The sequence below is a fragment of the Phalacrocorax aristotelis genome, chromosome 1 (genome assembly GCF_949628215.1).
Source record: "Phalacrocorax aristotelis chromosome 1, bGulAri2.1, whole genome shotgun sequence".
Lineage (NCBI taxonomy): Eukaryota > Metazoa > Chordata > Aves > Suliformes > Phalacrocoracidae > Phalacrocorax > Phalacrocorax aristotelis.
The window spans coordinates 26,560,415-26,585,630 of record NC_134276.1 but is presented as its reverse complement, the minus strand read 5'-3'; the positions used below and the strand labels follow the sequence as shown (position 1 = coordinate 26,585,630).

The 25,216-nt window shown below is 35.0% G+C and overlaps 1 protein-coding gene across 7 annotated transcripts in view; it reads right to left on the bottom strand.

The window, feature by feature from the left end:
• NBEA (neurobeachin) overlaps nucleotides 1-25,216 on the bottom strand; it is a 507,728-nt gene that overhangs the window by 344,118 nt on the left and 138,394 nt on the right. For all 7 annotated transcript variants that reach the window (XM_075085055.1, XM_075085072.1, XM_075085081.1 and 4 more), the window contains exons 11-18: nucleotides 21,030-21,138; nucleotides 18,467-18,619; nucleotides 17,527-17,695; nucleotides 6,584-6,663; nucleotides 5,731-5,793; nucleotides 5,526-5,623; nucleotides 3,485-3,577; nucleotides 839-947 (exon numbers count right to left, since the gene is read on the bottom strand). In XM_075085055.1, the coding sequence (XP_074941156.1) occupies nucleotides 839-947; nucleotides 3,485-3,577; nucleotides 5,526-5,623; nucleotides 5,731-5,793; nucleotides 6,584-6,663; nucleotides 17,527-17,695; nucleotides 18,467-18,619; nucleotides 21,030-21,138 (874 nt within the window). The remainder of the gene's footprint in view (nucleotides 1-838; nucleotides 948-3,484; nucleotides 3,578-5,525; nucleotides 5,624-5,730; nucleotides 5,794-6,583; nucleotides 6,664-17,526; nucleotides 17,696-18,466; nucleotides 18,620-21,029; nucleotides 21,139-25,216) is intronic.

Genomic DNA, 25,216 nt, shown 5'->3' with positions numbered 1-25,216 from the left:
CTTCCACAACTTTTCTGGAATCAGTCCTCAGTATCTAGCCATTTACACCTATTAGTGACTGAAAAAAAAAAAAAGCAGTATAATTAAAAAAAATACATTTCTACCTCATAAGATCCTAAGAAATTACAAAAGGCTCAATTCTAAGTCACCATTTTAAAAATAATTGAGGATTGGACATGATATTTGTGCATTTGCAGGGATGAGGACATGGGTTTCAACCAACTTGATATTGACAATATTTTGCCTTAACAAAATTGCTCATCATCAAAACTGAAGTTTCTACATGAGCCTGTCAGAGCAGTTGAATCCTTCAAGGTCACGTGCACCTCAAGCAGTATCCGTTACATAAAAGCAGCTGTGTACAGTTATCGTTTTGGCATACTATCAGCATTACTAGTTAAAAAAAGAAAAAGAGCACTTTTTCGAAATTTTGTAAACTTGAAAGGAATGGCACAAAAAAAAAAAAAAAAAGAAAAAAGGCATCTCCCTGGCTCCACCACTATCCATTGCAGTGGGGGAGTAAAAGCTATGGCAGCTCTGCAGTAACTTTTTTTAAAATGTAAAATGATGAACATCCTAAATGGCAGGATCTTTTCCATCATCCTTTGAAATGCTGTAAGTGGAAAGTTTGACAGAGACTATGTGAAAATTATTACCTTGTTAATAAAATATCCAAAGCATGGCTAAACATTCTGAACCAAGAAATCCTGTCTTAAATTTTTTATCTAAAATGTTCTCAAAACACTTGAGAATCAGGATATTGTAAAAACACAGGGTCACAATATAATTATCATTATTTTTAGAATACACATGACAATCTCTGTTTCATAATTTGTACCTCATAAAGTGTGTTATATGTTGTAACGGTCACTGTATTTGTATGCAGCATTAACCTCTCTCCCAGAAGAGTGAAAAGACTGTGAGTATGCATGATTTCAACCTTTCGTCTGGAAGAGAAAATAAAAATATAAGGAAAATGCCAAGCATGTTGGACATCTTAAGTAAATGCAAAAAACCCCAAAGCCAAATATTTTGATGTTGTACTAAAAAGTTCTAAAACTTGTTATTCTGTAAATATCATTAATTAAGCATCATTTAATATCTTCACCGATATGAATGCAATTGTAGTAATACACAAAAGTTCTCAGAATGCAATGATGTATTTGGGATGGGCTTTTGTATAAAATAAATAACACACCTTATGTTACAATGCAAAGGAAATAAAATCGTGAAAAGTTATGAAATTCCAAGTGATTGAAGTGAATTTTATAGTTAGGAACAAAAACTACTCAAATCTTAAAAAGGGGAGAAGAAAGTGGCTCACATCAGTGATTCCATCTACCCCAAAACAGTGCTCTTTTAAATTTGGTTATAACATCATCAACACCGACTACTTCTCGTAAATTGCATCACTAAATTTATCTGCTACTGTAATGAATATGAAATAAAAAACTTTATTCAAAATAATAATCTATATTAAAGCAGCAGAAAAACAGGAAATAAAATACAATAAAGTTTCAGCAAAATTTTATGCATTCAAAAGTTAAGAAACTCCCTTTTCACGATTATTGATGATAATAACACAGGTTTAAATTACATTCGTTCATTCTAGAATTTTGGAACTAATTATAATCAATTAAGTTATTCAGGCTCTCATCTAACACATTACTGTCACTTCTCCTAAGAATCAATTACCTCCACTCTATAGCTTAATCTGCGATTAATATATACGAACTACAGTAATGGTAACTGGTTTTGTAGCTACACATTTGTTATTAATACTGTATTGGTTCAGATTTCATAAATCATGTTATAACATCTCTTTATGCAATTCTGCTTTAGTGTATTAAAATACAATGTCTATTTCCTGTACTATGAAACAAAAATTTAAGTGCTTTACAGTTTTATGTGGTTTATAATTTTATAATCACTTAGAATTTCCTGTAGTTTACTACAATTTTATAAAATCATGAGTGTGTACACATATATATGTGCACAAATAGGCACACCTCAAACACTAGGGGGGCATTTTTACTTGCTGAGCATTTAGAGATGTTTGCAGGTCTGAAAATGTAAAAAACTTTGAAAGTTACACAGAATATTCAAGTAGATTTCAATGACTTCAATTACATGAAAAATAAAGTTATTTAATTTTGTGCTAAGTACATACTTTCACCCAACAATGGAAAATACACTAATACATCCATAAGGAGTGCATCCATGCTAAGGAGTGGGAAATGAAATTTCAGCTTCTGAAAAAACTCACTTTTCTTTTTCTATAATGTTCCACTGACAGAATTTGGTACTGGATAAGCGATACATATTTTAAACAAATGTACTTATTTGGACACAGCTATGCTTCTGCACAAGTCAAACCTTCATCTGGTGTATCTTAATCCAACTCCTATCAATGTGAATGATTTTTAGGAAATAATGTTTGAAAAACCCTTGGAGACTCTTGAGTGGACTATCAATTTGCTTTATTAGTTCCCAAAACACTATTTGACTTGCTGGATCCAAAAAGAAAAATCCCATTTGGGAGCATATTCTCAGCTGTCTCTCAATTATGCAGTCATACTTTATCGATCTTAATGAGAAAAGCATGTCTAGCAATACCGCACTCTGACTGGACTCCTAGCTCCTTTCCCTTCTAAGGAGGCTTTACATGATGGAGTCTCTTGTGAAGCACACGGTTAATTTTTATACTGCGCAGTCTCCCACCAGAATATTGTTGTAGGTTAACCCCGGCAGACAGTTAAACACCACACATAGAAGGGGTAAAGTGAGCAGTAGCAGACTGCACAGCACTGCATGCTTTTTAATTCTTTCTTAACACCAAATTATGGAAGATGACACCAAAGCTGTCTACTTCATGACACCAGTTCTTTTTAAATGTGAATGTTTCTTGCTGCCACATTTTAGATGTGAGTATTTCTAGCATAGTGGTACGTCCTTACCTCCTTTTTTTAATGATTATTTACTTAGTCTGTTCGCTTTTCCTTCTGAAACTTTCCCATGTGAATAACATATTCCTCTATTTCATTTTTCCCATAATTTTCAAGCTATTTTTAAAAGTACTGCCCTGAAACTTCTATTGCAATGACACTGAAAATTCCAGCAACAAACTTTTGGTGACACTCATGTGTTTCCTATCATCCTTAGCTGAATATACAATATACGTTTATAAAATGTCTTTTTGGAAAATGTTTTTCAACTGTTTTAAGACTTGAATTTCATATGCCAAATATCATATATTTGGCAGACAATCACTGTATGTTTTCAAATGTCATAGTAGTAACAAGTTAAATGGAAAATTAATTTTATCCCAATGTATAAAGGTGCAAATTATGAATATGAAAACATAACAATTTTATTTTAAGTAATTTTTAAAGACTGACAAAGAATGTAGAGTAATCATGACAAAAAGACAAGAAGAACTGTGAGCGTAAATACACCACTATAACAATTTTAGAACTATACTTACTTATGACCCAAGTGTTTAAGAAAATAGCCAAGGACTTTCAAAGCTTGCACCCATATACTCTCACTTTTGGAAGCCAATAATTTATAAATTACTCTAAAAAAGAAAAATAAATTCAACAAGTTTCTTCAGTTTATTACTAAACATTACATATATAGATTATATTTCACTGAACAGGGGTATTTCTTAATAATAAAATGATAAAACCAGCAATTTACACAAAATGGAAGGATATCCTGAAAGCACCAAGCACAGCGTAAGAGTTTGATTATGAATTCTTTAGGTTAAAGACATGCTGTCTTTTGGTTCAGTTCAATGTTTTATAATAAGAAAGCAACAACCTTCTCTCATACTTCCACCTTGGAACAACCACATAAAAGAGAGCCTGAGCAGCTGCAGCTTAAGACAAGAGTAGCAGATTGGAACACATAAGGTCACATGCTGGAGTTTCTTGGAGTACCTGGATGCTACTGAAAATCTTTCACTCTTAAAAACCATACTCAATATACTTTTTAAACTGGATAGGGTACCTGCATTTAATCACAGGATGTTTATACTGAAATATTTTTTGTCAAAAGTAACATATGGCAATATGTTACACAAAATTCCATACACACCTATAACGCTACATCTTCATTGCATCAAAATTTGAAGTAGAAAAAAAATGCACCCCATGTTTTTAAATCCTGGCTAAAAAAGGCTTCAAAATTTAACTAATTTATTGCTTATTTAATGAATACAATTGGTTTGAGCACAAATTCTACAGTCTTTCAGAAAGGAAACCAGTCTTGATTGTAAGACACCAAGAGACAGAAAACATCAGCCTTCCCCTGTTCTTGACCAAATTTTTAAATTTATATTTTAGTTTCCCCTTTCAATTAGCTGAGCTTCAGCTTTTAGCTTTTTAGTCTTTCCCCCCTCGAGAGTGCTTTAGCAGACAGTGTCTTCACCTTTTGAAAGGACTTACGCCATTATCAAATTACCTCTGAGGTTTTTTTGGCGTCTGATAACCTAAGCAGACAAACCTCTAATTCTATGCAAGTGTTTTTTGTGTTTTTTTTTTTAACACTTAAATGTTGCAATTCTGTGCATTCTCTCCACTTTTTCAACACAGACTTTTAAACACAGAGACTGCACCATCTAACAATTTTAATATTGGTACCATAAATGTTACATAAAGACGTCATAAATCCTCCCAATCAGTCTTACCCTTCTTTGAAAGGTGTCAGGAATAGAATCCTGTCTGAAGACAGACAACTAAACTATAAAACAGAAAAAAAAGTCCTAACTGTGAGTACAATGACTCTTCCCTTCAGCTAGCACTGTCATTCAAACAGTTTTAAATACAAGTATTTGAATGGAGATCTTAGTCTTGTGGCAAAAGGAAGCTTGAATTTATCAGGTTATGGATGTTTTTTCCCCCATTTTACAAGCCCTTTGCATTTTCCAAGGTATTTTCAGAACATCACAAAATAAAATTCTGTAGTAAATATTAAATTATTAACATGAAAATTATAAATCTCTGAAAAAATTGCATTACCAAATTAGGCATAAGAAAGAACAAAAATACCACTGTTTTAGGAATTACCAGTTATTAATTTTACTGTCAAACTGGTAAACATATGAATTGCACAGATAGGTATTTTTAATCTTTTCAGAGAGGATTTGAGAGATTAGGGCATGATCTCTCTTGCTCTCCTCTTCCCTCCAGATTATGTTAAACATCTGAAGACAGAATATTAAAAATGATTCTCAGGTAGATACTTGGCTTTTTGATGTATCTTGTAAATTACATATTCTATTTGAGATTGAGAAGCAAGAACAAATACATTTACCTTCAAATATCATAATGATAACCTTACGTGGAAATTCTTTTCCTCCAACCTAACAAAACCACTCTGTTTCTGACAAAAAAAATGTAGCCTAAGTTAATAAAACTGTAGTTGAAATATCAGCAAGTTTGATATCTATGTGAAAAAGAAGCAATCTGGAGAGTAATGATACTGGAACTACTTTTAAGTATTTTCTCACTTCACTGTCTTACCGTATTCCATTTCTCTGATCAAAGGCAGGTATCATGGATGCTGGATGTTCAGACATTAGTGCCACTAGCAGCTGCAGCACGTCATGAATATTTTCATCCTGTATGACAAGCATCAATGTTATTCTACAAACTAACCTCAACAGCAGGCTTCCCATAGAGCTGGTACAATTGGTTACAGTAAAAGATAGTAATTAAAGAAATGTACCTCATGCATTGTAAGTAAGTAATTTAATATGCTCTGCAGTTCATCTTCTTTCACTCCTCGATCCTTAAAAAAAAAAAAAAAAAAGAGGGGCACTATTCAGAGAAAATACATTTTTTAAGTTTGGCTCAAGAAAAACTTGGACTAAGTCAAACAATCCTACAATTTTTTGTATTTAAACTCAAAAGACTGAATTTTCTCTTTCATTCAATTGCTTTTCCTTATCACATTGACAATTTGAAACAGCATGAAGTCAGCCTTCTACTCCTGCTGTTCCTGAAGGATTCTTACAGTGTTGGCCCTCATTCTCTAAACTGTTACTGCCACTCCTCCAATCCCTGACACAGAACAGAAAAAACAGGAGGAATAAGCTAGGCCAGAAAATACTGGGTTTCAGTCTAGTCTCAAATGACATACTATACCTCAAAGACTAGCATTCAGACTGAGAGAGTCCCAGACCACTTCAATCAGTGGTAAAATCACAAAAAAAAAGGATAAAGCAATAAATAACTTAACAACTGCCATTCCGTTTTTCATCTGATTAATCATGCAACTATCTACCATCATATAAAAAAACCCAAATACCTGAAAGATTCTTTGGTGTCATATACTGTTTCATACAAGTATATATACAGTGCATACATATAAAACATATATGGCATAGTTTGGTGAAGTTAATAAGAAATTTTGTACAGATTTACTACCTTTATGTTGATTAGAAGTAGGTGCATGAACATCAAAATTAGCCAGAAACAGATACAGTAGCTGTGGTTATTACATATTTACTACTATTAAAGATCCTATTACATGTATATAGCAGATTTCAGTGCTTTCTATCTGGAATAGACTGTTTTACCTTCAATATAAGTTGTTTTAAAAACAGCAGCATAAACGCCCTTAGTGATATGATTTCTTTCTGTGAGGGCCGAGGACCATCTGGAAGAAGCAAAATATACCATTTTAAAATATAAATTAATTCCTTGAATTACTGCAGCTTCTTAAGGAAATCACTGTTCCTACAACAAATTTAGTATTTTATTCATTATATAAAAGTTCATATTTGCAAATGATATAATTTATAACCTTTCAGAATCCCATTCTACAACACTAGCATACATAAGTGTGATGTTTCTTTTCTAAAAATAGAAATCCATTAATATATATATATTATTTTTTTAAAACAAAGACTGAGGAAGGTAAAAGGCAGTAATCAGGTCTAGACTCACACAATTAAATTAAGGTATATATTCTGTAGGTGTCTTCATATGAGCCAGGAGTTTCAAATCCCGATATAAGCAACTGCTGTCTTTATTGACTAGGTCTACTCAACTGATCCAACACCAGTGCCCAATTCAGGATAAAAATTATTAGTTCTATTGACTACATTTTTTTGAATCCCACTGAAAACAATGGGAGCTTAAATACCTAGTACAAGCTACTCTGTGGACGTGTAAACTTAAAAGGTTCTGAATACAAAGTTGAATCTCACCTAAAATACATGATAACAACTTGGAATAACTAAGCCACTAAGTTAAATACCATCTGAATGAAATAAAACAGAGAAAGGATTAACGAAATATTAGTGGTGGCCATTACCTGTAGCAGAAAGTGGAGCTATTTAACCAAACAGAAACTACCATCTGAAGAAAATATTAAATTTAAATGAGAAAAAAAAATCTGTAATCCATAATACTTTAAACAATTGTGCTTGAGGAAGCACATTAGGAAAACAGAATTATCTAAAAAACTGAATAAGGAACAGAGCTTGAACAACTACATTCACTTAAACCTTGCCCTATTGTATTTTCCATTTTCCCCTTTCATAAATAGTTAAGGTTGAACTGAAAATTACTTTTTTATGTTCCTACTTTTCAAACATGTATCACAGACAGTTTTAAATTTTGCATAGTGAAAATAAATGTAGCCTAATCTACTTTTTCATCAAACCATTTCATCTTATGCTGATAAACATGTATCAAAGCTTACTAGCACTCTATGTCTCAGTATTATTTCCAATACAGATGAATGTAACCTTTTGATGAAGAATTTTTTTTTATAGTCACTGGTGCCACTCTTCAAAGTGAAGCCACCGCTGTACACACAGTAATTCAAGCTTGCAACAAGAGCAAACCTGAAGGTAAGTTACATTTGTTTGACTAGCAGGAACAAAAAGAGTTTTCTTCCCTCTTTAGGAGTGGAGATAGAGAACTGGCTACTTTTCAGAAAGAAGCAAAAAATCTCAACCTCCCCCCACCATCATATGTAAAAACAGTAAGGATATTATTGTAAAAAATCTATTATATAGGCTTTAAAGATATGGGAACATTTTATATCCCTACATTCTAATGGCACCATGAAACATCTATTGCCCATTGTAAAAAAAGAAGCTGGATTTTTTGGTACTAACTGCAACTACATTGAATATGGCATGTGTTTTTATGGCAATGGGGTGCTTCTAGCCAACAGCTATTTTTTTTTCCTAATTCAAATGCAGATTCAATTCTAGCTGCGTCACAGAAATCTGCTTCTTCGCACACCCTCTTCCCTGCTACACCTTATTGGGATTCAATATTGGAAAATATCTGAAAACCGGGCCTAAAAACTGAGGCATTTTTTTCTTTTCTGGAAGACTGTAATTATGGAAACAGAAAACACAACACTAAGGCAATGGGAAGCTCTGCAAAGGATTTCAGCAACAGATATTTTAAGGAAGGAATAAAAAGAAGATACCCCAAATTAACCAGAAACCTGTTTAAAGATAACTGAGTTTCATACTTCTCTTTCATATACACAGTACATTCTCTGGAGATGTGCGAGAACCCTGAAAACGGTTCTTCAACATGCAAAAGGTACAAAAAGTGTTCTTGCTTGCAAGTTACATGCCAGGGAGGCAAAACGATGTTTTTTCCTTCAGTCCTCCGGTACTATTATTTCTTGTATTTTCATTGTGTCTTGAAGCTTCACTGCATTAGAATCAGAAAAAGGGGACAGCCACTGCCCAAAAGACTTTATTAGTTTGAAAAATTGACAGAGGACTGGTAGAGAAAAATAAGAGAGCCTGGAGAAACTGGAGGCTGTGTAACCACAACAGACAGCTACAAATAGTGGAGGAAAGGACTACAGCAATAATAATGCAACAGTCATCTGATACAGATTGACTGGAAATAATCTAGGAAGTTGTAAAGTTACATAAAATGGATTTGCCACTATAACTGTTATGTCATCACACTTTTTGGCTTCATTACTAGTTGAAGAAATTTATTACTATTTGAAGGTTTATAAAACAAATGTATTATTGACCAAACAATGGTACAATTTATGCTATAATTAAAAATATACATTATACACACATATACTGAGGTAAAGAGAGACAAATGGATCTTGTTTTTCAATTCAAACATTGAAAGGTATTTTTCTTTACTATTTATTAATCTTTGTGCCCATCGCTGGATATAATCCATTCAGGGTCACCATCACTCAGAAGCTGATAAACAGCACTACTAAAGACTAAATCAAAACCCAAACCAAATCAACAACAAATATAATCCTTTTAAGATATCATACGGTGGCCATAAGTCCTTAATACAAAATATCAACATTCTTGTTAACTGGCAAAGAGAAAGGATGTCTTTCTTATCCCACACCACGATGAGTCACTGAATCGTTTCCTGCTTTTAGATTCTTTATGTATTTATTGCAGATAGCACATGATTTGCATCAGATTTTTTTTATGTACGCTCATAATGAGAGTTAGCCAGATTTACCCAGACAAAAATAAATGAAAAAAATTTATCCAATTCATCCTTGCAGCACAGAGCAATTATAGCAACATAAACCCGAACTAATTAAGAGGGAACAAGCAAACATATTCACAGAGTAAAGTACAATCAGTACTGGTGTAAAAAACTGATTGGGAGCTTTGAATAACAAAAATAATGATTTCTAATCCTGTCTTTGGAAATAAAACATTGTGTTATCAGTTCTACAAGCAACCAAATGCAACACACTTCCTTCCAGCTTTTTTATGTGTAAAACCCATGATTTTTCTGCTCCTTAAATTAATAAAACACAATACAGATAGCAGAATCTGATCTCCATGCATGCATAAATAACATCACATGTGGACCACAGGAGGACCTACTTTTTATCTTACTATTGAAAAGCTAATGAGAACTGAGTTCCATTCTAACCCAGCCCTTGACATAATTCTGTGCAACTACTTCTATCCACAAAAAAAACCCTACAATTCCTTTCTGCTTATAAAAATTTTCATAATTCCCTCTTTTCTAGCTTATGCTCAAAAATGTTGGACATCAAAAATGTTCTTGAAAATTCTATTTACTATGAGTTAACTTGGACATTAACAATTATATGTTCTCTAGCAGGAGGCAAGATACTGCTCATAAAGGTCCATTCAGAGTAAGAGTTGGGAAGAACAGGGGAAACACGAGTAGAGAAGAAAAAGAAACGCTTGGCCAACAGCTCAGGAATGAACTACACTACTCAGCAGCCTGAAACTTAAATGCACATTTCTCTCGCATAACAATGAAGTCTCAAGTATTTCATAGGGATACTCCACAATTCCAAAGTCCAAAATTACGATTAAGCACAATAAATTTCTGAGAGTTGTTAACACTGAGTATCCTAAGTTATTTTTTCTTAGGGAAAAAACTCCACAATATTTCATTTATTTTTCTGTTATTGCCTTCATTTTATGCTTCCTCATTACTGCACCACTGTTGGTCCATCAGTATTTTCAGAGAATGCCAGGCAGTTAGTAAGTAATTCCAATATAGTTTTTTCAAGGCATAAATATCCTGGTGGGCTTTAGTAAGTTCTCCCTTAAATTTCCAGAAACTGTACATTGAAATAATTCAGCAACATGGAGATTTTTTTTTTAAATACATAAATGTTTTATTTTTCTTTAAAAAGGTTAATAAAGAAATGAAACTATCCAACAGTTAGTACACATCCAAAGATGAAAATAAAAAAATGTGTTTAAATTTTTCTCTGTTGCTTTGATGTTAAAAATATGCATTGTTTTATCCTTCTGAAAGACACTCACAGATTGGCTTTTCTTTAAATATTAGTCTAGTATATATTTTGAAAAGATTAAACTTCAAAGAAGAACAAAGATTGGTAACGTAACACTGAGATGTCTCTGGCAGCTTTAAGTATTATCATTGAAATGCACCATCTACCATAGCAAGATAAAAAGTTAATTCTTTCCCAACTTATCCTCTTACTTATTCCCAAAATCTGCAAAAGGAAATAATTACAGAAGGAACCAATATAATTTTAAATAATTTTTACTCAATTGCTTGCTTCACTGTATCTTTAGATGCTGCAACTGTTGGGCAACCCTATGGTCTTCTCCCACCTTCACATCTTATTCTGGATGATTTAAACAAATGTTAAAGGCATGCATGTGGCACACCAAGAGAATAGCCATAACCATAGTTCAAGTGTAAAACGTAAAAGGAAAATAAAGTTTAGGGATTCCTTCTGGTGGAAATTGGTTTGACTTCTGCTCTTTCTGACATAAGAATTATTTCACATGTTTACTTTTCATATGGTCTTAATAAAACACAAGTCACTTTTGCCCTCCCACCTATTTATAATTGTGAATTTAATTTAAAAATAACACAAAAAAGGAAGCAAAACTTTAAAAAGAAAACTTGCCTCCACTATATAGATCTATATCTAAAATGTAAAACCTAATAAGAATAATTATCAAGCAAGTTGATAAGTATACATTCCTTCAGAAGGAAACAAACCATTATGAATTTAGCATACTGAATCCAAGAAGAAATACCTTTTTGAAACACGAAAGCAACAATGAAAGAGGAGATAAAAAACCAAATTGAAATAAATATTTGAACCTTTTAAATAATTCAAAATAATGGGATGCACCCATCCTATTTTATAAGCTGAATATCAGGAGAAGCAAGGGGGGAAATTTCAGTTTTAAGAAAAGAGCATTAGCCAAATGGGAAGATTCTATATTAAGCTACTTTGGTTTTAAACAAGGTATACTGAACTGTCAGTACAGAAAACTCACAGATTTTGTGCTTTATTAAGACAAGGAAAGGCAATAAAACCTTGAAGCAGAGTAACTTTCTGCAAGTAATAGTAAATTAAACTACAAATGTTAAAAAGTGTTTCAGTATCTCTGCGTAAAAATTGATATGCCTAGATGACAAGAAAGCATAACAGTACTACAATGTCTGCATGAATAAGCTTACTTTCTAATACGAGGATGAAGGCCAATGCCCACTTGGAACTAAATCTGGCAAAGGATGTCAATGATAACAAGAAGGGCTTTTTCAAATACATCAACAGTAAAAGGAAGACTAGGGAAACTGTGGGCCCACTGCTGAATGCGGGGGGTGCCCTAGTGACAAAGGATGCAGAGAAGGCAGAGTTACTGAATGTCTTTGCTTCCGTCTTCACTGCTAAGGCTGGCCCTTGGGCATCCCAGCCCCCAGAGGAGAGAGAGAAAATCTGGAGAAATCAGGAATTCCCCTTGGTTGAGGAGGATTGGGTCAGAGATCACCTATGCAAACTGGATACTCACAAATCCATGGGCCTCACCTCCATCCCTGGAAAGGTGATGGAGGAGTTCATCCTGGAGGTCATCTCCAGACATGTAGAGGGCAAGAAGGTTCTCAGAAGTAGTCAACATGGATTCACCAAGGGAAGATCATGCTTGAGCAACCTAATACCCTTCTATGATGGCATGACTGGCTGGGTTGATGAAGGGAGAGCAGTGGATGTTGTCTATCTTGACTTCACTAAGGCATTTGACACTGTCTCCCATAGCATCCTCACAGGCAAGCTAAGGAAGCGTAGGTTGGATGAGTGGACAGTGAGGTGAACAGAGAACTGGCTCAACAACAGAACTCGAAGGGTCGTGATCAATGGGGCAGAGTGGTGTTCCCCAGGGGTCTGTGCTGGGTCCAGTCCTGTTCAACATATTCATCACTGACTTAAATGATGATACCAAGCTGGGAGGAGTGGCTGATACACCAGAAGGCTGTGCTGCCATCCAGCGAGACCTGGACAGGCTGGAGAGCTGGGCCAAGGGGAACCTCATGAAATTCAACAAGAGCAAGTGCAAGGTCCTGCACCTGGGGAGAAACAACCCCATGTACCAGTACAGGCTGGGGGCTGAACTACTAGAAAGCAGCTCTGTTGAGAAGGACCTGGGAATGCTCGTGGACAACAAGCTGACCCTGAGCCAGCACTGTGCCCTTGTGGCCAAGAAGGCCAATCCTGGGCTGCATTACAAGGAGTGTGGCCAGCAGATTGAGAGAGGTTATCCTCCCCCTCTACTCTGCCCTAGTGGGACCACATTTGGAGTACTGTGTCTGGTTTTGGGCCCCTCAGTTTAAGAGGGACAAGAAAGTGCTTGAGCAAGTCCAGCAGAGAGCTACCAAGATGCTCAGGGGACTGGAGCATCTCCCTTATGAGGAAAGGCTGAGAGACCTGGGTTTGTTCAGCCTGGACAAGAGAAGGCTGATGGGGGATCTTACCCATACTTATAAATATCTGAAGGGTGGGTGTCGAAAGGATGGGACTAGATTCTTTCCAGTGGTGCCCAATGACAGGACAAGGGGCAATGGGTACAAGTTGGAACACAGGAAGTTCCACCTCAATATGAGAAAAATCTTCTTTCCTTTTGAGGGTGACAGAGCAGCGGAACAGGCTGCCCAGGGAGGTTGTGGAGTGTCCTTCCCTGGAGACATTCAAAACCCACCTGGATGTGTTCCTGTGACTCCTGCTCTAGGTGTACCTGCTCAAGCAGGGGGGTTGGACAAGATGATCTCCAGAGGTCCCTTCCAACTCTATCATTCTGTGATGACAACAAATTATTTGAAGGCACTATAACACATTCAGTCAAATTTCAGATATTGGCAACATTTCCATTAAAGTCTTCAGATCGGAAAAGTCCGATGTCAAGTTAGCTTAGAGTTTCAGTTGCCTCTGATAAGGGAGTATCATATGTCATTTTCTCACATTATGGTGGATACACAGCACTATACCAGCTACAGTGAAGAAAATTAACTCTATCCCAGCTAAACCCATGACAGACATTTTTCTTTTTCTTAGAGTAAAATTACTGCACATAGACAATGTGTCCTGTTCTTTCATTTTGAAATATCAAATGCTACTTGAAATGCAGCTACTCTAACATTCACATAATTGTATTTTTACAGTGTAAGAGTCTTACTTTTACAAACTTCTTTTTACACATCACCCTACATTTTAACAAATTATAAACTTGCCAGCTATATGTGGCAATAGTGGCTGCATGCAGGCTAGTAAAAATAAACAAAAAACCAAAATCCTGGAACAGTTAACTTTTTTTAAGTATTAGGATTGCTGAAGTTATGAGTTGCTGATGACAAAGGTGGAAAGAAAAAAGCATTAAGCATATTAACTACAGATACTTAGAGTATTCTAAGACTATTAGCCTGAATCAGACAGACCTGCATATCACATTGGCAGATTGCACTTAATGTCAAAAGAAAGAGCATCTGGTGAAGAAAAATGATGTAATAATCAGGCAATTAAACATTTTTTAAGTTTTCAGGAATGTTTTCAATTTTAAGTAATTAATCTGAATTTGATAAAAAACTAATATGAAATTAAGTTAATATGAAATTAAATTTAGCAGCCCATCACCTCAGCAATTCTCATATTCCCACAGTCATTTGCTTGCAAATCACCACATCATCACTACTGTATTAGTCAGAAGCAGAGGATACCTGTGAAATAATAGCAAAAAAGTCCTACTGCTGATTTGTATGGAGAAAATTCCATAGCTATGCTGGATTTGCACATTCATTGCTATGTAACTGATCTTCCTCCCTGAGAAGCTGACTTTCTTCAGCTCCACACAGGGAAAGCTATTTTTACATACAGGAAAGAGAGTACTACAAAATACTTATAGTTGTATCAATTACATAGGACATTCCAAAGTCTAAGCAACAGGGAGGAAGGAAGAGGATAAGGAACAAGGAAGAAAATTGAGATTAACATTTTAAAAAGTCAAATTACAATTAAAGAAAAAATAAAGGAGAAAATTCAGATAGAGTGGATAATAATATGTATTTTGAAAATGTGCATGACCTCACACTTTATCAAATGTCTTCCCAACTACTGTATGAAGGCCTTAGTAATTGTTATTATTGTTGTCATACTGCTACACCAAACAATCAGTAATTTGCACTGTCTTATTACGTCTCAGGGAACTATCTGGTTGCCCTCCTGAGAAAACCAGAATATTGTCTGGAATTGACACAAATGAGAAGAGAATGTACTATATCCTTAAAATAGGCGAGAATGAAAGAAAAGATAGGGAAGTAAAACAGCCATCTCTATGCTAATTTAGAGTTAACTGATTCATTTCTCATTCCTAATTTTGTGTCCTTGTGTACCCCATGCCTTCTGTTCCAATTTTGATGAATACATTATATATTTTTTTCTAGCTATTCAACTGGCATTACACATACAAATACTCCAAAAATACAGCTAACTGCAGAAAGGCAGATCTGGGCAAGATAAAAAACAAGCCATACCTCCTACAGAAAGAAATGTCATGCTGTTTCCACAAAAGAGCAAGCCTAGCCAGAAGGAAGTCTGTAATATGCAATACATTTTCAAAGTGTTGTTAGGTACTAGTCTCATGACACAAGTACTGGAATTCTTTAATTAAAAAAAAAAAAACAACAACAAAAAAAAGAAATCAAACTCCAAACCCAAAAAGAATTACAGCAATAACAAGTAGACGATATTATCAAACTTACAGTCTCAAAACCTGTCGAGCAATTTTCCAGGTCTCTAGGTGTAAATATGGTTGACACTTGGAAATTTACTTCTCAACAGCTGGTCGTTCAACAGTCACAGATCCAATGTACATATTATAAGCTGATCAGCTGAGTTTTTAACATCCCATTTCCTCACTGAGCTTAGGTATGGTTAGCTTGTCTTATGGTAAAACTACCTATGCAACACGACAGTGTAACCCTGAACAGAGCAGAGCTCTGAAAGCATGAAGCTGGATAAAGCCAGTCCCAGGGTAGAATTCAGCACACCTTAATTTCAGATATCTACAGTGTAGTTGCCAACGTGTGAGACCAGCTTCTAACCTTCCATTGAAGTCAATGGAGATCTAATCAACATAGCCAATGGAGTCTAGAAAGCAACTATCTTTCAAACTAAAGGGTTCTCAAGGCTCTGTTGACTAGTGGTAGGACACAGCTTCCTAAACATACTTATCAGTGGGATTTGACATGCCATAAGGTATCCAACATATCTACACAGAACAAGCAGATTTGATACAGGATGCACAGGACACCTGCACCCTTCTGAAAGGCAGGTGGGATGCCCCACAGAGACTAAAATGATGGTAGAAACCCGTATTCAGGAAACTGACTCCTGCATTCCACTGTCTATAATCAGCAGACATCTAGCTCAAATGGAGACGCCTTCACTGTAGATAACAAAACTGAATTTAATTCCATTTTGTCAGAGGGAATCTAGAATCAGTGTAAGTGGAATATATATTTTATCACTGACAAAAGTTTCAAGCTAATTAAGTAACCATCACGGTTAATTTTCATTATCTGATATTACAAGCTTTGCATTCAAATGAACAGAGAAGAGAAATACAGTGTGTTTTTGTTTGGTATTTTTAAGCAAATTTTAATAATTTTATCAAGAATATTGCTTACCTAATATTATACTATGACAGAACTATAAATGAGGTCCCAGCTCCAAGAGCAGCTCTTTCTGTGAGCCTCAACAAGTTACAACCTCACTGCCTATGAGGATACCTAATCTAGGATTAGAATTGTTCCTTCCATTTTTATTTATTAAAAAACAATATTGAAGAATGAAACCTATGCATGCAGCTCACTTACAACTGAGGAATTATCCAATAGCTTATATGTTATGTATGTCACACTTAAATATTTGGATATCCGACAGCACTAAAACACCCTCCAACTACTCCATTCCTCAGCATGACAGTAACAGTTACAGAATAAAGATAATTAATAAGTTCTCCTATATCAATTAATTTTAAGAGACTTTCAGCCAAATCCTCCCTGCTTTTCACAAGTAGTCAGCTAAACATAATGACGTTACAACTGCAGCGTATGGGATTAGAATGAGTCGATGCTCTGGTTAATACACATCTGTTAAAATGCAGTGTTTAGCCTGTATGTATTATTGTATTTTGTTGTTGCTGTCATTCAATGCTTCCTGAGCTAAGCTGAGCGCACGACTATAAGCAAAGTTAAATCAATCTATATTTTATAAGGGCAGAGAAAAGAGTATTATTAAACTGGAAATACAGCTTCAGAGATCTCAGCAGTGAGAACTAGAAGTTTCCACCCTGTTTTCAAGGTCACGTAACACTACTAATCATTCAAACCCCACAAAGCTTTCTTTGGCATATGAGATACATTTAACATTTCCTCTCTGGTACAGAAGAACAGAAATCAGTGTTTTCAATATGTTTTTTGAAGAATGCCCACATAAGTACATGCCATGAGAGTGAAGACCAGAGCTGGAATCTTCTGGGAACACATACAAACATAAGGAATTATCATTAGAGGTGTATGATGCATCAAAAATACTTGCATAGTCCTTCTGCTGTTGAACCCTGGTACCGATTATTACATTTATTTACCTCCACATCTATCAATCCAAGGAGCTTTCACACATTTACATCACAAATCTTCCTGTACAAGAAATGCTTATATTTTCTTTTTTACGCATTGTACTTACCTAATCCTTTAGGGGTAATGCCACTGCTATCAGCAGGATTAACCACCCAGTAGTAGTATTTCAGCGTGTGCATTAACTGCAGTACTGTTCCTACTCTGCGTATAGTGTTATAGATCGTAGCAGTTCCAATGAATTCAGCTGACAAGTAGGTATACAAAGACAACTGCACCTGAAGAATGAAATAGTTATCCACACAAATGTAAGTTATATATTAATAACCTTAATTTGTAGGGTTTTTTAGGATTTACTTTGGACATTACATAAAAAATAAAAAATAATTACGAACAACTTAGGCGGGGACTGAATTGACACCCAGAATGACCTCTAGAGGTCTCTTCCAATCTAAATTTTCTATGATTCTATGATTTATGTAATGGTAAACATATTGATTTGTTTTCTATTTTGGCTTTTTATACTAAAAGTATATATTACCAGATTGTAGGACCATGCCACTTTGCACTTTGGTCCACATTCCTCAAATGTGATTGATTACGAAAACAACTAATTGATTATCACCAAAGATGAACAGTATTTTTTTATAGTTTCTATAAAACCAAAATACATAATTTAAATGAAAATGAAAGTTTATAAAAATGTGTAAAAAACAAATATATTCCCTTTTGCTTTTAATTAAAAACGAACACTTTTTATGTTTAAACTTTAGGAAAACAATGTAATGCAGCCACTGAAAAAGGACTGGGCTTCTAGAAAGTCTTTTGCCAGAATTAGCCAGAATCTTAGGCAAGAATGTAACTGGTTTTAGAGGCGTATAAAAGACATTGGAGGAGACAGTTAAGTAGGGTATAGACTTCATAATCTAATTAAAAAATATATCTTTATTATTGTCATGTTTTAAAATTTAAAAAATTAAAAACCTAAGTACCATGGTATAAAAGAATACTTGTAGGAGAGTTATAACACCATTTAAATGCACAATTACCTTTGCAGGGGTATGTATCCAGATAGCAGGATTAAAAAGGATGTGATCACATAATTGCTTCAGTAGAGGTGCTCCATGGGACAATCCATCCAAATATTTCGCAAAGGACAAAAACTGTTCCAGAACTGCTCTGGTTATATGAACTCTAGATGACTGGGGAAAAATAATCAGAAAGAAGAAAGAAAGATAAACCTTCTTACTTAATATACTTACAGCAGAAATAGGAAGTGATATTTTCACCAGACTCATCTTTACTAAATACATGCAACCTCACATGGTTTTATGTCACTGAATATAAAAGGAATGTACATGTTCTAATTATATTCATGGTCTTTCTAATGGCTCTATTTAACAGGTTAAAAATATTCACTAATAACTGAAGTTGTTCCCTTTTTTTGTTGTTGTTGTTTTTGGGTTTTTTTGTTTGTTTTTGCTTTATTATAATCCAGTCAGGATTCTAAATTTTACAGCACAGCAAACTTTGTCTGAAGCCCTTAACTCTTCTTCAGTTAATTGTGTGTCTTACTGAAATTGGATTTCTCAGTATGTAAATAGACATTACTGGTAGACTTGCTTTTGTTTCTCAAACATAAGTGTGTATTTAAAGGATTTGGGTTCAAGGTTCCCTCAAATTTCAAGAGTTTCCTTCAATTTCATAAGTATATGCTACAAAATCACTGTTGAGAACTATTCCTATGCAGTAACATGGCATGCAGACTTTGACAAACTTCTTTATGCAGTAAATTAACAAAAGAGACTAATAGGAAAAAACACTAAACATCCTTCCCCTTGCCTTCCCTAAAAAATACTCCAATTACTTTTAATGCTGTAAGTACAGTCTGGGAACATGTAGATTTGCTATTTTTAGAAGTGAAGTCCATTTGTTAGTAATACAAGTTCAGCCTGGATGCTGCGTTTCCTTTGGCTTGTACATCACAATTCACAATAAATAGTCTGCAACTAATCAGAACAAAAATGTTATTTTGAAGTTCAAGTCAGAAATGAAAAGCTTTCTGTCCCCTCTGAAGTATTTGATTGCATGCAAATGAACAACACATAATTCACAAATAACAAAATTGAGCCTGGCTAGGAAATAAAAGGATTTTTTCCTGCCATGTGTGCCAACAGAATAGAAGCATATACTGAAAAAATAAAATACATCCTTTTGGAAAACTGCAGCTAAGGAGAATATAGCATTAAAAGCCTCAGAAAATGGCATATGCTGTAAAAATTATGTTGTGACAGAAATCAATCAAAATCCTTTAAATATTCACATACCCAGAGTTTATTCATTTTAGGGGGTGTTAATTAGAATAGTACACAAACTGTTTTTTTTTTTTATTTTATTTCACGTACAAGATTCTAAATTGATGTATTCAGTGAGTGTAAATCACAGCGCTCTATTCAGGAGAAAGAGAGTCCGTGAGGGCTCACTAGCCTGTCTGTATGTAACTTACAGAACTGGAGCTAGCAGCTTTGTAAATTCATTCTGGTTATGTCACAAGAAAACCTACCATTGGAAAAAATAACACCTTAGACTAGTTCTTTGACATTCTTGATCATGTTTGCTTAGTACAGAAAACACAGAAGCATAGAAAATAATCTGCTTTTAGGTATTTCTTCAGTGAAGGTAAAGTCTTTTTACTATAAGAATGTATTTCCCTAGCTGAAAATAACACAGGGAGCAGAATGAGAGAAACTATTCATCATTCTCCTTCAAAATTCAGTACATTTTTGAAGGTGAGGTTATCGTTATTTAATTTCACCATTGGACAACACAAAGCTCTGGTCATAACTTCTTCTCTAATGATTGTTATACTGACCTCATGCTAATGAAAAATACAGTAGCAGACATTAAAGAATGTCAGAGCCATGAGATTAAACCATGGAGTATTACTAAGTACAGTAGTTTTCAGATTATTGAATTACAGTTATGTGAGGGCTTTGTGCCAGGAGGCAGGTAATAATCTTCAAACAAGCATCTGAACTGAACCTCAGCTTTGTGATAACTGCTCATCATGTCTGAAAACAAGGAAGTAAAGGAAATGCCCCTTGCAACAGTTTCTTTCAGAAATGAAATTATTTTACAGTTTTTCTTCTTCAAAACACAGAGCACCTATTTTAACAATTTCAGAACTGAGCCACAGAGTATTAACTTTTATTAACATACACAAAAATAAGTTTAAGCCTAAATGATGACACATCTGTGATATGCCTGTACAAACTGGGGACAAGAGAACTTTCCTAAATGAGAGTTTGGGGGACAGAGAGTGGAGAAATACAAATGAAAATACATTAAAATGATTCACAAACAGATCTAAAGTAAAAGCATGAATAAGACAAACAGCATAAACCCCAGAAAACTGATTCTTTGAATATTGGCATATCAGAGGAAAAGGAAGATGAAGAGAGTCCTGTAGACAACTTCTCATTATTACAAATCAAAAATATCTCATACCACAGATATATTTTATTTCACCAGTCTTCTGAGCTAAGGGATTGCAAATACCATAATGACAGTAGAAATACTAATAACAAAGATAAGAAACCCCTCCAAACATACCTTTTCAAGGAGGTAGCCAATGACTAGAAAGCCTTTTCCACCAAGCATTTGTTCTTGCATGGCTACTGAACTCTTAAGAAGTTCAACCAGGAAAGCCAGTAGGGTAGCACTGCATGTAAAGAACAAGCATTTTTTCAGATTACAAATGTAGAAAAATCAATCTGTTACATTCTCAATATTCACCAGCTACTGTGTGAACAGAAACAGGTTTAAAGTGGTGAATAATTCCTTGAAAGAATACAAATCTTACTTTTTCTGACAAATTTTCCCAATGTTTATTCTCATATTACAACAGTAGGAGTGGGAGTTCATACTCAAACAGAAGTGCAAAATCATTTTGTCAGCTCTCCTGATTTGACCAGGACTAACCCACGTTTTAAATATCCAGTCCTGCAACTTGCATTTCTAACCAAAGGTTTTGCAGTTGGAAGAGGCAGGACATGATGGTTGGGATCCAGCTGACAGTGCTCAAACAATGCAGGCAGGGGCCGTGTCAACCATTTTACCATCCAGACTAACTATGCTATACAGCAACATATGCAGTGCCTAGGCATATCGTCATTCCATATTTTCAGTCCTTAGAGTCACTACTACCACAGAAATGAGGCATAAAATGGCTGAACATGCATGTGGGCAATGATGTCCACCATGAACCACAATGGAACAACAGCAGGGTGAAGAGCTTCCTTCGTACTTTCTCCAGACCAAACATGAGAATAATATCTAGGCCTGACAAAATAAAGGCTGAGAATCACTTTCATCCAGTTAGGAAAGCACAGAGAGACTCCAGAGGCCACAAGCAAATCAACCAGCAGCCCATCCCAGCAGTATCTGTAAGTGAGGTGTCCAGAAAGCACAGGGAGGGGGAAAAAAGTGTTCAGAAAAGGTTACTGTGTAGAAACAGAAGAGATATGAAAGACTTCAGGGGACAGATATGGCAAGAAAGTGAAACTATGTTATGAAAACCAACAGCAGAAACGTATGACAGATCAAGGCACTGTGGAAGAAAAATGACAATTGACTGTTGGGTGATGAGAGGGAACAAAAATACACTCATCTGTTGCTGAAAAAACCCAGAAGAAAGGGAGAAAGAAAAAAAATTATGAAAGAAAGGAAATATTTTAAATTATTTTTCAAATATATCAAAAGGGGAGATAAGAGAATGCATTATACTGCATATACAATGCACACAAAGTCATTATTCCTTTTCTAAAAATAAAAAAGGTATAACAATTCCTAGCTGTACTGACAAATATTTGCAACTATAAAGGTTTTCACACAGGTAGTGGGCACAGGCAAAGGTGAAAACTGTGGCTTTTGCAGCTATGAAAAAGTGAATTAAAGGAAATGTTCAACCTGCTTTTTGTAAATTTCAACTTTACTTACAGTATGTAGTCAGCTAAAGGTTCACTTGCGCTCCAAATACAATCTCTTACTTTGAAATAAATGTTGAGATTGGTTAATCCGTGCCAGTGCCAAAAAATAAAAAAGGCACTCAGGAAAACAATATTTATTCTATTTGGTGAGCAAGGCTGCCGTGCGAAAAGTACACAATGTAGGCAAAGTACACGCTGTGAACATGAAATAGTGCCTTGTCTTGCTTCATTGTTGAATGGTCACAATAATCAGTCTAAAATCACATACAGAATGCTCCACAGAGTGTCAGCAGTAAAAGAACAGAGATAATATCCATTTACAGTACTCCAAAGCTTTTATCAAAACAGCCTGTCAAGCTGTCACATCAGTTTCAAACCAGGTTATATGCATCAATTTTTTTTTACCCCGACTGAAAGTTTCTGTTGCATTTGTCATGTAATAAGATACTCATCATTTTTACTACATGACAATCCATAAGAAGCTCATGTGAAGGGTTTGAAGATTTATATTCAGAAACTCTTAAATTTTTTTTTTTAATTGACTAGGTCACATAACTTCCATATAGGTGGTGTTTACTATCATCCTTTAGGAGTAACCTTATGACCTAGGAGGACAACCCACTATGCACAAAGTTAGAGATGCATGCACAAAGATGCATACATCTTTGCAGGACCAGGACCTAAATGACAATAATATATACTATTAATATTATACTGAAAAGTAAAAAGATATTCTTAAAATGGATTTAAAAGATTGTTGTACCATGAGCATGGCACCAGACTTAAGATTAATAGGTTCTACTTCCAATTCTATAAGCAATTTATAAGCCCTTTTCTTTGTATTGCAGTTTATTTGTCCATTCTATGAGCTTCGATGTACATACATGGGCTGGAGTAATTCTTATCTCATATTAACACAGTCTCTATGCAATTGTTAGAAATTCTGACAGGACTCAGAATACAAGTTATGAGACACACTGACACCCTAACAATGAAGATTTTTTTCTCTTTCCTTCCTTTTAAGTATGCATAAAACACACTAGTCAACTCAGAAATAGTCAGTGGCCAGTTAATATTTAACCATGCCAGAGACACTGAAAATTACAAGCTGGTTCAATGCAAGAAAGACTGAATCAACAAAGTTTATTAATTCAGATGCAGATAGAGCCCAAATATCACCTTTTAGACATTAACCATCTTTATGCAGGGTACGTCTGAACCTGCCTGCCCACATTAGCTCTGCAAAGAGCTAGCTTAGCTGTCACTACAAAGTAATGCCAATTATTCTAGTTCCAGGAAAATGTATTAGTTCAGCCAATACTTTTGTGAATGAGCTATGCCTTTTCCTAAGTCCAAAATGGCTTTTAACATCTATCGAACCAGACACATAAAAACACCACAAGCCAGCTCTGCAGAGTCAGCTCAGGTCTGCAGGCAGTAACTCTTGCTTCTAATCCTTCTGCATTATCCAAGATTGCCACCATAAATAATAAGAGTTGACTGTAGTATATAGTAATTCAAATCTTGGGATAGCACCCATGAATGCATCATTACACTTTACACCCTCAAGCACATAAAAAATTTCCACATACCAAAAAACCAGCAGCAGTTAAGGAGAATGACCTGGCAGTCACATAGAGGCACAATGAAGTTTGAGGTGAATACTATATAGGACCACAGTATTGATGAAAATTAGCACCATAATTAAACGTAACTAGCAGGTTGTCCACATCATTATGCAGGAAATGAAGTAATTAAAAAATCTGTAATATTTTCACTGATAGAAGAATGGTAAAATCAAATGGAAGTGTTTTTAAATTCTCACTGCACGTACAGTACTGAAGGTGTTACTACCTGCAGATGACGATCAGAGACAGACAGAAAACAGATTACATGCTTAGTCTGATCTTTTTCCAGAAGTCTTGCTTACACTTGTTTCAGGTGGAACTTCTTTTTTGGAGGAGGGAGGGAGGGAATGAAACTGAACTAAATAACAGCTGTTGCACAAAACACTGTTTTTACATATTATGCTCTCTATCTTATATACTTCAGCCTAGAGAGCATTCAAATCTGCCTGAAATGACCCAACAGTTAACAATTCTCAGATAAGCTTTCCCAACCTCTTCAAAACTTCTCTTTCCCCACATGTTCAGACTTACCTCAAGGAAATATTTAAGTGTGTGTGTATGTGTGCGTATATATTTATTAAAAAAAAGAAATCCATACTGACATAATGGATCTTTTCTCCTCAATATTGCATTCTAAGAATTTATTCTTCTAGAGAATTGGCTGCCTAATTTAGAGGATTGTATCCAGAAATTCTAAAATATTTCTAAGGAGAGTCAATTTATGTAGTCAGCTTGGCAGCTGAAAAAAAATAAAACCTGAAGATTTTAAGTTTAAAAATTTTAGCAGCAGAACCAGGTTGCCAAAATTATGCTTTTAAAAAGGCTGCTGTTGACACAGGGGAAATTATATTGATTATAAGACTGTCTTCTAAGATGAACAATTTTTCAAACAGAATTTAACAAACTTACCAGTAACTAAAATGCATCAGATTGCTGCAGGGCTCACATTAAACTTGCAAAATTCTGTGCACTGCCACACAAAATTTCTCTCCATTCTTGCCTATTTTCAACTCCCCTAGATACAAAGGCAAATATAAAGGATACTTCAGCCCATTCCTACATCTCCTCTATACCATACCCTGCCTAGAACAGATCAGTTTGTCTGCAGTGCAGCTAAGGTACAGATACATAATGAAAGTATATATGTCAACCAACACTAAATCAGACAGTATTATGATTTCTA